General features: G+C 45.3%; 1 protein-coding gene across 1 annotated transcript in view; it reads left to right on the top strand.

The window, feature by feature from the left end:
* Positions 1-16,928, top strand: part of LOC132396950 (polyunsaturated fatty acid 5-lipoxygenase-like) — a 118,067-nt gene that overhangs the window by 61,693 nt on the left and 39,446 nt on the right. The window contains exons 16-17 of the mRNA XM_059975114.1: positions 12,997-13,281; positions 15,877-15,984. Coding sequence (XP_059831097.1) covers positions 12,997-13,007 — 11 coding nt within the window. The 3' untranslated portion in view covers positions 13,008-13,281; positions 15,877-15,984. The remainder of the gene's footprint in view (positions 1-12,996; positions 13,282-15,876; positions 15,985-16,928) is intronic.

Below are 16,928 nucleotides of genomic sequence, written 5' to 3'. Positions count from 1 at the left end.
TTATTGTCTTCATGGTGAACTTCCAGATTCAGGTGTATTTTTACTACAATCAATTGAAACCTTGACTGCACACAGGTCTCCAAAAGCAGATCTCCATTTAACTAATTGTGTGACATCTAAAACCAATTGGCTGCACAGGTTATGATTTGATGTCATATTAAATGGGGGGAGGGGTGAATACTTATGCAATCAATTATTTTGTGTTTTATAATTGTAATTTAGATCACTTTGTAGAGATCTGTTTTCACTTTGACATAAAAGAGTCCTTTTCTGTTTATCAGTGTCAAAAGGCCAAATTATATCCGCTGTGATTCAATGTTGTAAAACAATAAAACATGAAAACTTCCAAGGGAGGGTGAATACCTTTTATAAGCACTGTATATAGACAGTATATAGCATGTATATGTATTTATTTAACTATTAATTAGCACAGCTTGTCTTTTGTCAGTCTTATTTTGTGTATAGTTCTCATAAATTATGTAATATTTATTTTCCAGTAAGTGCTGTTACATACCCCATAACTGGGTCACTTACCAGCAAAGATAGAGAGGTCCGTTGAAGTCTGATGGTACTATTTTTAAACAGTATTTATTGATAAAAATACACAAAAATAATATCAATGCAAACATACAGATGATATACGTCATCAATACTAAATCTAAAAGCGCGGGTATAATAATAATCAATAAGAAATAGCTCTATCGTTGTCTAGGGGATAATGTATTGTCCGATGGAAATATAAAAGTCACTTTAGTTCATTCAAGCTGCAGCATTTTGGTTGGAGAGAAAGACGGGTTAAAACTTGCCCATTCCTTTTATGATGTCAATCCTTCGAGAGTCGTTGGGAGTTGATTTCCCCATTGTTAGCTAAAAACCATTCTTCCGTGATAAAGGCCCACCAATTCCGGGGCAAATGGAAACGGACGCATGTGGCCTTCCCACCGGCTTCCGCTATTATGGGATCACTAGCGTTTCTTCTGGTGCGTCTGAGGGGCTGTTCCTACAGACCCTCTTTTATCCTGACTCACAGGGTCTCAGATGTCAATCAGGTTGAGATGATGCAATCCCTCCACCAACCTCCCCCTCAGTTCATTGCCTGGGGGCTTCGATGCATCGTACAGGATGCAATACACAAGTCCTGCTCCAAGAGACAATAGCCGGTATCAATGGGTCCGCCTTTCGGAGGCCAGGACACATTCCAACTCTTTGTGAATTCTGCATGTCTTTCTCTCATTTCCTGGGTCTCCTGAACTGACTCAATAGTGATCTTGCAATTCTCACAAAGGAGGGGGCTACCCCGCACCCTTCGGCCCCTCAGAGCTGTGGTATATTCGTAACAATACCTACAAGAAAATTAATCTGAAGGTGATATATCTTGAGATGCTATCCACCATCAATGCTATGCTCTCTTCTTGCTGCTGCCATCAGGAAGGAGGTACAGGAGTGTTAGGTTCCTCACCAGCAGGTTCAGGAACAGTTATTACTGTTCAACCACCAGGCTCTTGAACCAATGAGGATAGCTTCATTCACCTCAACTCTGAACTGAGTCCTTAACCTATGGACTCACTTTCAAGGACTCTACAATTCATGTTCTCAGTCTTAAGTTCTTACTTAATTTTATTTGCAGAGTTTGATTTCTTTTGCACATAGGTTGTTTGTCAGTCTTTGTTTGCTGGGCTGTACCTAGACATCATGGCCCCTCTAGTAGAGGCCCTTTCCTTGATCAAGTCCCCTTGGCAATTTCCTGCCACAGTAATCCCTGTATGCACAATTGAAACACTGAACATGAATACCACACTGGGTCATATGTCTCACACTACCATTTCCCTGTTGAGGTCTTGGCATTTTCCTTTCCATTACCTCTCTGTTGTTGGAGGAGCTCAGCAGGTCAGGCAGTGAACAGTGAACACTTTGGCTCAATACCCTTCGGGCCCAAAATGTCGACTGTTTATTTCCCTCCTTAGATGTAGCCCGACTTGCTGAGCTCCTCCGGCATTTTGTACACATTGCTCAAGATTTCCAGCATCTGAAGAATCCCTTGTGTCACCAACTCTCTGTTGTCCTCTAACCCGACCTTCATTCTACGTGCAGCCTGCTTTCTTTCTTAAGTGTGAAACACTCGGGATAGAATGTAGAACATAATGCAATCTCTTGAAGGGGTCCTTCAGCCCACAATGTTGTGCCAAACTAAGGACACATAATTAAACTAATCCTGTCAGGCTACACACATCCATAATCCTCCATTTTCATGTGTCTATCTAAGAGCCTCTTAAAGAGGCTCACTCAATACCTGCCCCACATTACCACCCCTGGCAGCACATTCCACTATCATACCTGCCCCACACTACCACTTCTGGCAGCACATTCCACTATCATACCTGCCCCACATTACCACCCCTGGCAGCACATTCCACGTACTCACCACTGTGTAAAAAAACTTACCCCTGACATCTCCTCTGTATCTACTTCCAAGCACCTTAAAACTGTGCCCTGTCATGCTAGCCATTTCAGCACTGGGAAAAAAACTCTGACTATCCACACAATCAATGCCTCTCATCATCTTGTACACCTCTATAAGGTCACCTCAATCGCTCAAGGAAAAAAATGTTTGTTTTTCTCTGCATTTTCTGTGAACTGTAGATCAGCAGTTTCAGAGATACTCAAACCACCCAGTCTAGCACCAACAATCATTCTTCGGTCAAATCACTTCGATCACATTTCTTTCCCATTCTGATGTTTGGTCTGAACAACAACTGAACCTCTTGAACATGTCCGCATGCTTTTATGCATTCAGTTGCTGCTAGATGATTAGCAATTACATATTTGCATTAACGAGCAGGTATATATACAATTGTACAATATGAAGTGACAACTGAATGTAGATGGGCATTGTCTCTTGCTTTGTGGTGGGTATATCAGCAAGCTATGCCTGAGGTTTACTGATTCGATTTGCATGCAGGTTTTGACTTTTTTTAAGGATTTGAAAATTGTCACCACATCAGTGAACTCTCCCACTGCTCTCCTCTCTCTGGAAGAAACGTCACATTGAGTTGTGAGTGGTTTGTTGGAGAACGTGTGGTCAATGAAAAGCAAAAAGCAAATAAAGTGGTCACTGAGTGCATGAACCCAGCACTGAATCCTTACATCCAATAGAATTATCCATTCAGATTTAGATTGTAAGCTCCTTCAAGATGAAGCAATAGGAAATTCTGCAAATGCTGTAGGACATGCTCCCTATTTTGCTGTTTGCTCCAATATAACTCTAATACAATGTCACTGCAATTAAATCCCACAACTGAAAAGTTAGCCTTCTTCATACACAGTAGTCTAAGAAACCTCCAGCCTCATTTTGGATTCTTACCGTACCCTCACTGCAATTTCTAAGGCTGAAAGAAAAGCCAAACCAAGATAATCAATTATCAATTTTCATCCCAAATTATTTCTGTATAACCCTCACTGCAACAAATACTTCAAGAGGACTTTGCTGTGGTTCAATGGTCCGAATTTGCTTCGCTAACCATGTGACTGAAAACAGGAACTCAGAACACACTGTTTCCTCTCATTCACTGGGAAATGAGCTCGTTATCAACATTCACAACATTCAACTTCACTTAACAGGTGTACACTGAAAATGTGTATTTTACATTAACAACCTACAAGGGTGTGCTGGGGGCAGCCCACAAATGTTGCCACATATTCTGGCGCCAACATAACATGCTCACAATTCTGGGAAAAGCAAAAAAAGATTACATCAAAACAAGGCACCAAAGGCAACAAAACTACAACAGCAAAACAAGCCCTTGTTCCTCCCTCCCACCCACTTCAGTCATCACTAAAGGACTCAGTGGTACTGGCTGGAGTAGTGAAAATATTTTGCCTGGGCATTCTAAAAAACTCTCCTTATCTGCATCCAGATTGTGACCAGTAATTTCCTCATTTAAGGAAATCACCTCTTATCAAGGTCACACATATTTGAGCTGATGTGAAGACATATTAAGCAATACCAATGTGCTGAATGATACTACCTACAAATAGTAGTGGATACAGACCAGTTCATCACAGCAAAAGCCCTTCCCATCATTGATTACATCTACAAGGACACTGCCACAAGAAAGCAGCGTTCATCATCAAAGGCCCCCACCACCATCCACCGTCCAAGCCATGTTCTCTTGTTGATGCTGCCATTCGGAAGGAGGTACAGAAACACATCCTATTGTTATTTTTGTCTTCTGCACATTGGTTGTAGGTCAGTCTTTGTTTGATCACATTAAGTCCAGTGGGGACCAAATGTGAGTGAGCTGCCCTGGAACGGACACAAAAAGCCCCTTTGCCAGAGGTGCTATCACTCACTGTGCAACCCCATTCACTCCATACAAATTTTATACACTTCATAAGTTCACCTTTCACACTAATACAGCCAATGTCATTAGTTATACAGCATCTTGCCTTCATTGTTGAGGTATGTTGAGTATTAGAGTTAGGAAGTCCTACTACAGCTACATCAAACTGTAGTCAGGTGGCACTTGGAGCATTGCGCTCCATTATTGAAGTTCTCGTCCATAGATCTCGCAAAGTTGCCATGCATGTTGATTGCGTGGTTAAGAAGGCATATGGATTGTTGGCCTTCATTAAGTCGTAAGGGAGTTCAAGAGCCACGAGGTAACAATGCAGCTCCCTAAAGCCGTAGTCAGACTGGACTTTCAATATTGTGTTCATTTCTGGTTGTCTCTTTGTAGGAAGAATGTGCAAACTCTGGAGATTATCTACCAAGATGCTGCCCAGATTGGAGAAGATACGAGGATAGGTTGAGTGAGTTAGGCTTTTACTCTTTGGAATGAAACAGGATGAGAGGTGACTTAATTGAGGTGTACAAGATGACAACAGACAGATTGAGTGGGCAGGCTGGGCCTTTTTCCCCCAAAAGGTGGAAATGGCTAATACATGGGGGCATAGGGATTTGGAGGAAAGTATAGAAGATAAAACATAGAACAATACAGCACAGTACAGGCCCTTCAACCCACAGTGTTGTGCCGACCCTTAAACCCTGCCTCCCATATAACCCCCCACCTTAAATTCCTCCATATATCGGCCTAGTAGTCTCTTAAATTTCACTAGTGTATCTGCCTCCACCACTGACTCAGGCAGTGCATTCCACACACCAACCACTCTGAGTAAAAAAAAATTCTTCTACTATCCCCCTTGAACTTTCCACCCCTAACCTTAAAGCCATGTCCTCTCGTATTGAGCAATGGTGCCCCAGGGAAGAGGTGCTGGCTGTCCACTCTACCTATTCCTCTTAATACCTTGTATACCTCTATTATTTCTCCTTTCATCCTCCTTCTCTCCAGAGAGTAAAGCCCTAGCTCTCTTAATCTCTGATCATAATACAAACTCTCTAAACCAGGCAGCATCCTGGTAAATCTCCTCTGTACCCTTTCCAACGCTTCACATCCTTCCTATACTGAGGCGACCAGAACTGGACACAGTACTCCAAGTGTGGCCTAACCAGAGTTTTATAGAGCTGTATCATTACATTGCGACTCTTAAACTCTATCCCTCGACTTATGAAAGCTAACACTTCATAACCCTTCTTAACTACCCTATCTACCTGTGGGGCAACTTTAGGGATCTGTAGACATGTACCCCCAGATCCCTCTGCTCCTCCACACTCCCAAGTATCCTGCCATTTACTTTGTGCTCCGCCTTGGAGTTTGTCCTTCCAAAAGGTACCACCTCACACTTCTCTGGGTTGAACTCCATCTGCCACTTCCCAGCCCACTTCTGCATCCTATCAATGTCTCTCTGCAATCTTCAACAATCCTCAACACTATCCACAACACCCCCAACCATTGTGTCGTCTGCAAACTTGCCAACCCACCCTTCTACCTCCACATCCAGGTCATTAATAAAAATCATGAACAGTAGAGGTCCCAGAACTGATCCTTATGGGACACCACTAGTCACAACCCTCCAATCCAAATGTACCTCCTCCACCATGACCCTTTGCCTTCTGCAGGCAAGCCAATTCTGAATCCGCCTGGCTAAACTTTCCTGGATCCCATGCCTTCTGACTTTCTGAATCAGCCTACCGTGTGGTACCTTGTCAAATGCCTTACTAAAATCCATGTAGAACACATCCACTGTACTACCCTCATCTATATGCCTGGTCACCTCCTCAAAGAACTCTATCAGGATTGTTAGACATGATCTGCCCTTCACAAAGCTATGCTGACTGCCCCTGATCAGACCATGATTCTCTAAATGCCCACAGATCCTATCTCTAAGGATCTTTTCCAACAGCTTTCCCATCACAGATGTAAGGCTCACTTAATTACCTGGATTATTCCTACTACCTTTTTTGAACAAGGGGACAATTTTCACCTCCCTCCAATCCTCCGGTACCATTTCCTTGGACAACGAGGACATAAAGATCCTAGCCAGAGGCTCAGCAATCTCTTCCCTTGCCTCGTGGAGCAGCCTGGGGAATATTCCATCAGGCACCGGGGACTTATCCATCCTAATGTATTTTAACAACTCCAGCACCTCTTCTCCCTTAATATCAACATGCTCCAGAACATCAGCCTCACTCATATCATCCTCACCGTCATCAAGTTCCCTCTCATCGATGAATACCAAAGAGAAGTATTCATTGAGGACCTCACTCACTTCCACATCCTCCAGGCACATCTTCCCACCTTTGTTTCTAATCGGTCCTATCTTCACTCCTGTCAACCTTTTGTACTTCACATAATTGAAGAATGCCTTGGGGTTTTCCTTTACCCTACTCGCCAGGGCCTTCTCATGCCCCCTTCTTGCTCTCCTCAGCCCCTTCTTAGGCTCCTTTCTTGCTACCCTATATTCCTCAATAGACCCATCTGATCCTTGCTTCCTAAACCTCATATATGCTGCCTTCTTCCATCTGACTAGATTCTCCACCTCACTTGTCACCCATGGTTCCTTCACCCTACCATTCTTTATCTTCCTCACCGGGACAAATTTATCCCTAACATCCTGCAAGAGATCCCTAAACATCAACCACATGTCCATAGTACACTTCCCTGCAAAAACATCATCCCAATTCACACCCACAAGTTCCAGCCTTATAGCCTCATAATTTGTCCTTCCCCAAATAAAAATAATTCTGTCCTCTCTGATTCTATCCTTTTCCATGATAATGTTAAAGACCAGGGAGTGGTGATCACTGTCCCCCAGATGCTCACCCACTGAGAGATCTGTGACCTGACCCAGTTCGTTACCTAATACTAGATCTAGTATGGCATTCCCCCTAGTTGGCCTGTCAACATACTGTGACAGGAATCCATCCTGGACACACTAAACAAACTCTGCCCCATCTGACCCATTGGAACAAATCAGGTGGCAATCAACATTAGGGCAGTTAAAGTCACCCATGATAACAACCCTGTTATTTTTGCACCTTTCCAAAATCTGCCTCCCAAACTGCTCCTCAGTATCTCTGCTGCTACCAGGGGGCCTACAGAATACTCCCAATAGAGTAACTGCTCCCTTCCTGTTCCTGGCTTCTACCCATACTGACTCAAAAGTGGATCCTGCTACATTACCCACCCTTTCTGTAGCTGTAACAGTATCCCTGCCCAGTAATGCCACCCTTCCTCCCCCTTCTATCCCTTTTAAAGCACTGAAATCCAGGAATACTGAGAATCCATTTGTGCCGTGGTGCCAGCCAAGTCTCAGTAATGGCCACCACATCATAATTCCATGTCTGTATCCATGGGGTATGTCAGGTGTAGTTTTTGTTTTACACTGTGACTGGTAAGTGCAGGGAACACGCTGCCAGGGCTGGTGGTAGAGGCAGATACATCAGGGACATTTAAAAGACTCTCATATAGGCACATGGGTGAATACAAAATAGAGGCCTATGTGGGAGGCAAGTGATCTTGCAGTATGCTAAGGGGTCGGCAAGATACTGTGAGGCGAAGGGCCTGTATTATATTGTACGGTTCAATGTCCTATACCCTGGGGTCTATAGTACAGCAAGATGAACTCTTCCCATACCCTCAGTGCAAATTCTGTGGCGGTTACATATTATTATGCATTGTTGTTGTTTTACGTTGTTCAAGCTCAATGGACCATGTAATGATCTGATCTGTATGAACACTGCACGTTTGCACAGTATCGCGGTAATAACCAACTCCAATTCAGTACCTGTCGCTGCTATACCATGCTGCCCCCTGCCAATAAAGCTTCATGGCCAGAGACTGCAAAATAATGGGCCCTTTCCACGGCTCAAGAATTCATCCTCCGTGGTGAGTTCACCTTTGCTGCTGAGTCAGTATAGCCTTTGACCAACGGAATAAATTGTGCTTGATAATTAAGGACCTCAAACTTTGTCCAAGGCAAAGTTGATCCCTGCCGATCTGAAAAGTTTGCATAGAACCATAGAACACTATAACACAGTACAGGCCCTTCAGCTCTCCATGTTGTGCCGACCCATATAATCCTTAAAAAAAGTACTAAACCCACACTACCCCATAACCCTCCATGTTTCTTTCATCCATGTGCCTGTCCTAGAGGCTCTTAAATACCCCTAATGTTTTAGCCTCCACCACCATCCCTAGCAAGTCATTCCAGGCACTCACAACCCTCTGTGTAAAAAAACTTACCCCTGATGTCTCCCCTAAACTTCCCTCTCTTAATTTTGTACATATGCCCTCTGGTGTTTGCTATTGTTGCCCTGGGAAACAGGTACTGACTATCCACCCTACCTGTGCCTCTCAATCTTGTAGACCTCTATCAAATCCCCTCTCATTCTTGTATGCTCCAAAGAGAAAAGTCCCAGCTCTGCTAACCTTGCTTCATATGACTTGTTCTCCAATCCAGGCAACATCCTTGTAAATCTCCTCTGCACCCTCTCCATAGCTTCCACATCCTTCCTATAATGAGGTGGGTGACCAGAATTGAACAATACTGAAAGTGCGATCTCACCAGAGATTTGTAGAGTTGCAACATGACCTCTCTACTCTTGAACTCAATCCCCCTGTTAATGAAGCCTAGCAACCCATAGGCCTTCTTAACTACCCTATCAACCTGTGCAGCGACCTTAAGGGATGTATGGATTTGAACCCCAAGATCCCTTTGTTCATCCACACCCTTAAGTAACTGACCATTAATCCTGTACTCAGTCTTCTGGTTTGTCCTTTCAAAATGCATCACCTCACACTTATCCAGATTGAACTCCATCTGCCATTTTTCTGCCCAACTCTGCAGCCTGTCTATATCCTCTTGTAACTTGCGACCACCTACAGCTCCATCCACAACTCCCCCAATTTTCGTGTCATCTGCAAACTTACTCACCCATCCTTCCACCTCCACATCCAGGTCATTTATAAAAATCACAAATAGCAGGGGTCCCAGGGCAGATCCTTGCAGCACTCCACTAGTCACCGACCTCCAGGCAGAATACTTTCCTTCCACAACTACCCTCTGCTTTCTTCCTTTAAGCCAATTTTTTATCCGAACAGCCAAGGTTCCACTTATCCCATGCCTCATGACTTTCTGGATAAGTGTCTCATGAGGGACCTTGTCAAATGCTTTTCTAATGTCCATGTAGACCACATCCACTGCCCTACCCTCATCAATTTCTCTTGTTACCTCTTCAAAAAACTCAATCAGGCTCGCAAGGCACTATCTTCCCTTCACAAAGCCACGTTGACTATCCATGAGTAAACTGTACTTCTCCAAATGCTCATAGATCCTATCCTTAAGAATCCTTTCCAGTAGTTTGCATACCACTGATGTAAGACTCTATAGGTCTATAGAGTCTTAGTTCCCAGGTTTCTCCCTATTACCTTTTTTTGTTAAAACAGGGGAACTAACTACATTTGCCATTCTCCAGTCCTCCGGCACTTCCCCTGCAGCCAAAGAGGATTCAAAGATCATAGCTAATGCTCCTGCGATCTCTTCTCTCAATTCCCACAACAACTTGGATTGTATCATATCTGGCCCTGGGGATTTATCAATTTTAATCTTTTTAAGAAGTCCTAGCACTTCTTCTTCCTTAATCTCCACACTGTCCAGCACACAGGCCTGCTCTACTTCAACCTCATACCGATCAAGATCCGTTTCACTTGTGAATGCTGAAGGAAAGTATTCATTTAGGACCTCCCCAACCCCCTCCGCCTCCAGACACATCTTGCCCTCTTTATCCTTTAGCGGTCCCACCTTTGTTCTCGTCATCCTCCTATTCTTCACATACGCATAGAACGCCTTGGGGTTCTCCTTAATCCTACATGCCAAGGCCTTCTCATGCCCCCTTCGAGCTCTCCTAAGTCCTTTCTTTAGCTCCTTCCTGGCTACCCTATATTTCTCTTAAGTCCCTCCTACTTCCTGCTTTCTTATATCTAACATATGCTTCCTTTTTCCTCTTGACGAGTTGCCTCACATGTTTCATCAGCCATGGTTCCCTTTTCCTACCATTTTTTCCTTGCTCAGTGGGACAAACCTATCCTGAACCCAGCTCAAGTGGTCCCTAAACTTCTCCCACATTACTTCTGTGCTTTCCTCTTTGAACATCTGTTTCCAATTTACTCTGGCTTGTTCCTGCCTCATCCCTTTAAAGTTAGCCCTTCCCCAGTTAAGCACTTTACCATGTTGTCTGATTTTATCCCTTTCCATAGCTATGCTGAAGCTAAGGGAGTTGTGGTCACTCTCACCAAAATGCTCCCCCACCAAGAGGTCTGTCACCTGGCCAGGTTTATTACCCAGAACTAAATCCAGTATGGCTTCTCCTCTTGACAGCCAGTCCACATACTGTGTCAGGAATCCTTCTTGAACACACCTGACAAATTCAGCCCCATTTGTCCCCCTTGCACTCAGGGGGTGCCAGTCAATATGAGGGAAGTTGAAATCACCCATAACTACTACCCTGTATTTCCTGCTCCATTCTAAAATCTGCCTGCTTATCTGCTCCTTGGTGTCCCGAGGGCTACTTGGGAGCCTATAGACTACTCCCAGCACAGTGATTGATTCCTTCCTATTTCTGATTTCCACCCAGACTGACTCCGTGGACACTCCTTCTGCAGCGTCCTCCCTTTCTATAGCCATGATACTATCCCTGACCAGCAATGTCACTTCCCCCCCCCCCCACTTTTCTACCTCTCATCCTATTCCTTTTAAAACACCTGAACCCCAGGACCTGCATCATCCAATCCTGGCCTTCATCTAACCAAGTTTCAGTAATGGCCACAACATCGTAGTTCCACGTACTAATCCATGCTCTAAGTTCATCCTCCTTGTTCCTAATACTCCCAGCATTGAAATAGACATATTTCAACCCCTTTAACTGGCTACAATTATGTTCTGTCACCTGCCTGTCCTTCCTCATCAACTCAGAACTCTTAGCATCATGCCCTTGTCCTTCTACCTTAATCCTTGCACTCACATTCTGATTCCCACCCCACTGCCAAACTAGTTTAAACCCTCCCCAACAGCTCTATCAAACCTGCCTGCCAGGATATTGGTCCCCCTGGGATTCAAATGCAACCCGTCCTTTTTGTACAGGTCACACCCACCCCAGATGTCCCAATGATCCAGAAATCTGAATCCCTGCCCCCTCAGCCAAACATTTATCCTCCACCTCATTTTTTTCCTATTCTCACTGTCACATGGCACAGGCAGTAATCCTGAGATTACTACCTTTGAGGTCCTGCTTTTCAACTTCCTTCCGAACTCCCTGTAGTCTTCTTTCAGGACCTCTTCCCTTTTCCTTCCTATGTCATTGGTACCAATATGTACCGCGATCTTTGGCTGTTCTCCCTCCCACCGCAGAATATCTTGGACGCGATCAGAAACAACCTGGACCCTGGCACCTGGGAGGCAAACTACCATCTGCATTTCATTCCTGCATCACATAATCGCCTGTCTGACTCCCTAACTATAGAGTCCCCTATCACTACTGCCTTCCTCTTCCTCTCCGTACCCTTCTGAGCCACAGGGCCAGACTCTGTGCCATTGTCACTTGCCCCAGGTAGGCTGTCCCCCCCCCCCCCCAACAGTTCTCAAACAGGAGTACTTATTGTCAATGGGTACAGCCACAGGGGTACTCTCTAGCACCTGACTCTTCCCCTTCCCTCTCCTGACTGTGACCCATTTCTCTCTCACCCGTGGCCCCAGAGTAACCACCTGTCTGTAACTCCTCTCTATCACCTCCTCACTCTGCCTGACCAGACGAAGGTCATTGAGCTGCAACATGGTCCCTTAGGAGTTGCATCTCGATGCACCGGGTGCCAATGTGGCCGTCCGGGACGCCGGGAGACTCCAGGAACTCCCACATCTGACACCGACCACAGAAAACCGACCTCACACACATACTACCTCCTTATCAACAAATGCCTCACCTTTTCCCGTTACCATTGAGCCAAAGCCCTTTCACTCTGCTGCCTCTCACTCCGCTGACCGCTAGATACGGCTGCCTTCTTTTTCAACCGTTCGCGCTCAACTGGCTGACGTCATGCGCCTGCGCAGTCTCTCTTCTCCCGAGAACTCAAAATGTCTTCCCGCGGGAAATCCTTAGGTCCTCTCCCGCTGCCTTCTTGTTCCGAATCAAAAACTTCGGCGCATCAGGGAAACGTCTACGGAAGGCGGTGGATACAGCCCTCCACATCGTTGAGCATATTTACAAGAAGCGCTGCAACAAGAAAGGGCCACATTCAACATCAATGACCACCCCACCCCCCACCATCCAGGCCGTGCTCTCTTCTCACTGCTGGGATTGGAGCTTCAGGTCCCACACCACCAGGTACAGAAACCTAGCACCTTCAACCAGCGAGAATAACTTCAATCACCTCAAAGCTGAACTGATTCCACTTCCAAGGACTTGGCACCTTATGTTCTCAGAATTAATTATTTACTTTTTTATTTATAATTTGTACAATATGTCCTATTTTGCACCTTAGATGTATGTCGGACCTTGTTATGTATAGATTGTCATAAATTCTATTATTTTTAATATTTTTCCAGCAGGAAAATGAACATTGAGGAAGCATATGCTTATATAATCGTACTTTGATAATAAATTTACTTTCAACTACTATGTCTCTGAGGCCTGAACTATCTCCAACACAGTCGCTGCAAAATTTCCCAGGGAACTCAGCAGTTCAGGCAGCATCGGTGGAGAGGAATAAACAGTCAACGTTTCGAGCCGAGACCCTTCGTCAGGACAAAAAATGAAAGGGAAACAAGCCAGAACGTGAAGGGCGAGGGCAGGAGAACAAGAACAAGATGGCAGCTCGTAGGTGAAAACAGGTGAAGGGGGAAGTGGGTGAGTGAGGGAGGGGATGAGCTGAGAAGCTTCGAGGGAAAAATAAAGGGCTGATGAAGGAGGAACCTGATTGGACAGGAGAGGGAAAGGGAAGGAGAAGGTTCTTCCCTTCCTTTCCAGCTCTGATGAAAAGGGTCACGACCCGAGACCGTATGGTTTTCCTTTACCTACTTGACAACCCACCCCCGCCCCCCACATCTTACCGCGAGCCATAAGACCATAAAAGGCAGGAGAAGAGCTGGGTCATTTGGTCCGTCGAGTCTTTTCCTCCAATCCAGCATGGCTGATTTATTTTCCCTCTCAACCTCATAATCCTGCTTTTTTTCCCCGTACTCTTTGATGTTCTTACTAATCAAGAACCTATCAAACTCCACTTTAAATATATCGAATCACTTGGCCGCAGATCAGTGGTCCCCAGCCTCCGAGCTGTGGAGCGATACTGGGGCCAACATTTACATGTCAGGCTGCACCTAATTAATTAGCTTGTTTATTTTGGCTTTTATCTTAAAGATGTGCTGGTTGCGCGCCAGCTACTGCTGCTCCCTGCATACTTCGCGGCCCGGAGGTTGGGGAGCACTGCCACAGATTATCCACCCATTGGTTAAAGAAATTCCTCCTTATCTCTGCTCTGCCGGCATTTCCTGACTGAGATTCATCGGGCAGCGTGGACACACACCCGGTGGAATCTCTCACACCCCTGCCGGTCAGTGATCTCCCAACACACTTTGACCCTTCCCCTACCCCACCGTCTTCACCGAGTGGTCACCAAGACCGCCCCTTCCATTACGCCAATGGTCCACTCTCTCAAACTGTAAAGAATACCCACCAGGGACATTAATTCCCTGGGGGGAAAAGAACAAGACATGAGCCGGTGAGAAATGCAATTCGTATCATTTATGCAACAGTATAGCTAAGGTCAGGGACCATGAGGGGCAATGAAAGAAGCAGATGGAGACCAAGTTAGCTGCCCCTCGTGTCGGATACATGGAAGAGACTCTTAGCACCATTCGTTCATCTCTACTGTTTCTTTATACAACAATTATAAGAGACGTTGCACTTGGCGGAACCAACCATCTCTGTCGCAAGGCAATCCTTTCGACATATCCCACTACGTGATGCTATATCTGAAAAAAACACATAAAGGATTGATAGTTAACATGGAGAGGGCGCAGAAAAAAATCCAGGAAGGACCGAAGGGCTTGGGTTATGACGAGACGCTGGATAGAATGGAATTGTGCTTTTGCCGGGAATGGTGACCTTTTAGATGTTTATAAAAATCATAAGAGGTATAGATAAGGCAGACAGGTGTGCCTAGTAGATTTACAAATTGCTGGAGGAACTCAGCAGACTGGGCAGCACCTATGGGACGGAAGGAGTACAGTCGACCTTTCGGGCCGAGACCCTTCATCAGGATTGGAGCTCGGGGTCTCGGCACAAAACGTCAACAGTGCTCTTAACCATAGATGCTGCCTGGCCTGCTCAGGTTCCTCCAGCATTTTGTGTGTCTTGCTTGGATTTCCAGCATTTGCAGATTTCATCTTGTTTGTGCCCAATAGAATGGCCATTGAGTGTATGTTCTGTTATGTGTGAACATCTGATTGGTACTTAAATATGCAAATGATGGGATTCAGAAGTGCAGGTTTCTGTTGGATCAATATCTGTCTACAACTAGCCAGTTTTTACTCTGAAATTGACGTTTCCTTGCTCAGACTTCAGAACAGCTTGGTGACAGCTTGTGCACAAGTAAATCAAGTGTGATTGAGGGACGAGTGCCAGTTGTCAGTGACGACATGGACCATTTGACCGAAGGGTGTGTTCCTGCATCCCCCGATTCAATGAAGAATTCCTTAACCTGCAACTACATGGGGTTTGGGAGGGATGGGGTTAAAGAAGTAAAAGCAATCCAAAGAGGAGGTCACTGCTCGGACATCCCCTTGAAGGATGGCTAATCCCCCACCTCACCACTCTATGTCCCAATCCTCATATCCTTACCAGCATTGGGGGGGGGGGGGTGCAGCACGGTAGCATAGCGATTAGCGTAACGCTTTAGAACGCCAGTGATTGAGGTTCAATTACCATCACTCTCTGTACATAGTTTGGGAGTTCTTTCTGTGACCACGTGCGGACACAGCAGGGTTTGGTCACCAACGACTTGGGTTTATTTCCCAACGCTCTCCGTAGAGATGTGTATGATTTTCCCGTCACAACGTGGGTTTCCTCCAGGAGCTCGGCCCGCTCCCACTCCTCCCCCACCACTACATTCCAAAACTGTACGAGTTATTGGGCCAGATGGACTTTTTGCCTTGTCATATTTCTAAATAAAAACAAGACACTGGCCAACATTTATTGACTTCAGTCACAGTTAAGCCCCTGAACTAAGCAACTCTGGTGACGACTTCCAGATACACTCCAATCTCCAACCCCACACCCCCCATTCCTGAAACCCTAAACCGGACGCGATATTCCCGTCACAGTCTATACACTCAGGCGAACCACCGTCACGGCATGTGCCCAATCAAGCACTCCGTCTTATTTTTACAAAACATTTTCAGAATAATCGTTTGTATCGGATCGTTTAGGCCTCACATTGTCGGCGATGATCGTCTGGGCGAGCATCAGAATTCCCAGGAACAAGAACAGTCTTTTCATCATCTTCGAGCTGGCTCTTAAATCAAGACAAGAGAGGGGTAAATAGAAACTCTTTATAAACAGTGAGAATATTCTGTAATTCGGTTTCGAAGGTGGGATAAGGTCCACACTGGGCCAGACTTCCAACTGTGCTAACGGCAGCGTAGTGGTTAGCAGTTCGCTTTACAGCTCTGGGAATTCCCATTCCATTCTTTAAGGAGTCTCCGCACATGCTTCCATGGAATGCGGTTTTTTTTTCTGGCTCCTCGGGTTAACTTCCACAGTCCAAACACCTACTGGGTGGTTCAACTGGACATTGCAAATTGTCCTGAGTGAGAGTGTATGAGAGAGGGAGAGAAGCGTGAGAGAGAGAGTGAGTGTTTGCTCTGTGACTCAAGTACAAGACAACAGAAATAAAATAATAACGGAAATCTGGAATTTCTTCGTGTGTCAAACCACATCAACAGAAAGGCAATCGAAGTAATGTTTTAGATCGCGTCTGGGAGGGGGAAAGCAAAGAATCTGAGGGTGCTGAGAGGAGTGATATCAATGATAGGGAAAATCCTGGTAGCTGTAGGACAAAGTTATAAACAATCTTATCCGGTCAACAAGGGATTGGGAGAAGTTGGAGAGTGAGAACATAGATAAGGGAATGTGGGAGCAGGGAAATGTAGAGCAGGAAGCCGTGCCCGGCAGTTCGGAATTGTACTGTCATAGTGTACCACCGCATAGAAACAGGCCCTTCTGCTCATATAGTCCATGCCGAGCTGACCTGTCTAATCTCATCCCAGACCATGTCCATCCCAACCCTTCTCATCTGCTGGCCTATCCAAACTTCTCTTAAAAGTTACAGTGGAAGCTACATCTACCACTTCCACTGGCAGCTCGTATTGCCCAGTGAGTGAAGAAGTTTTCCTTTGAATTTCACTTTTCACCTTAAACCCATGAATTGTCGCTCTAGTCTCACCCAACCTGAGGGGAAAATGTTTTCCCACACACAGCC

Source organism: Hypanus sabinus, chromosome 7 (genome assembly GCF_030144855.1).
Source record: "Hypanus sabinus isolate sHypSab1 chromosome 7, sHypSab1.hap1, whole genome shotgun sequence".
Lineage (NCBI taxonomy): Eukaryota > Metazoa > Chordata > Chondrichthyes > Myliobatiformes > Dasyatidae > Hypanus > Hypanus sabinus.
The sequence above is the reverse complement of the archived record's forward strand: the minus strand, read 5'-3'. Positions and strand labels throughout refer to the sequence as shown.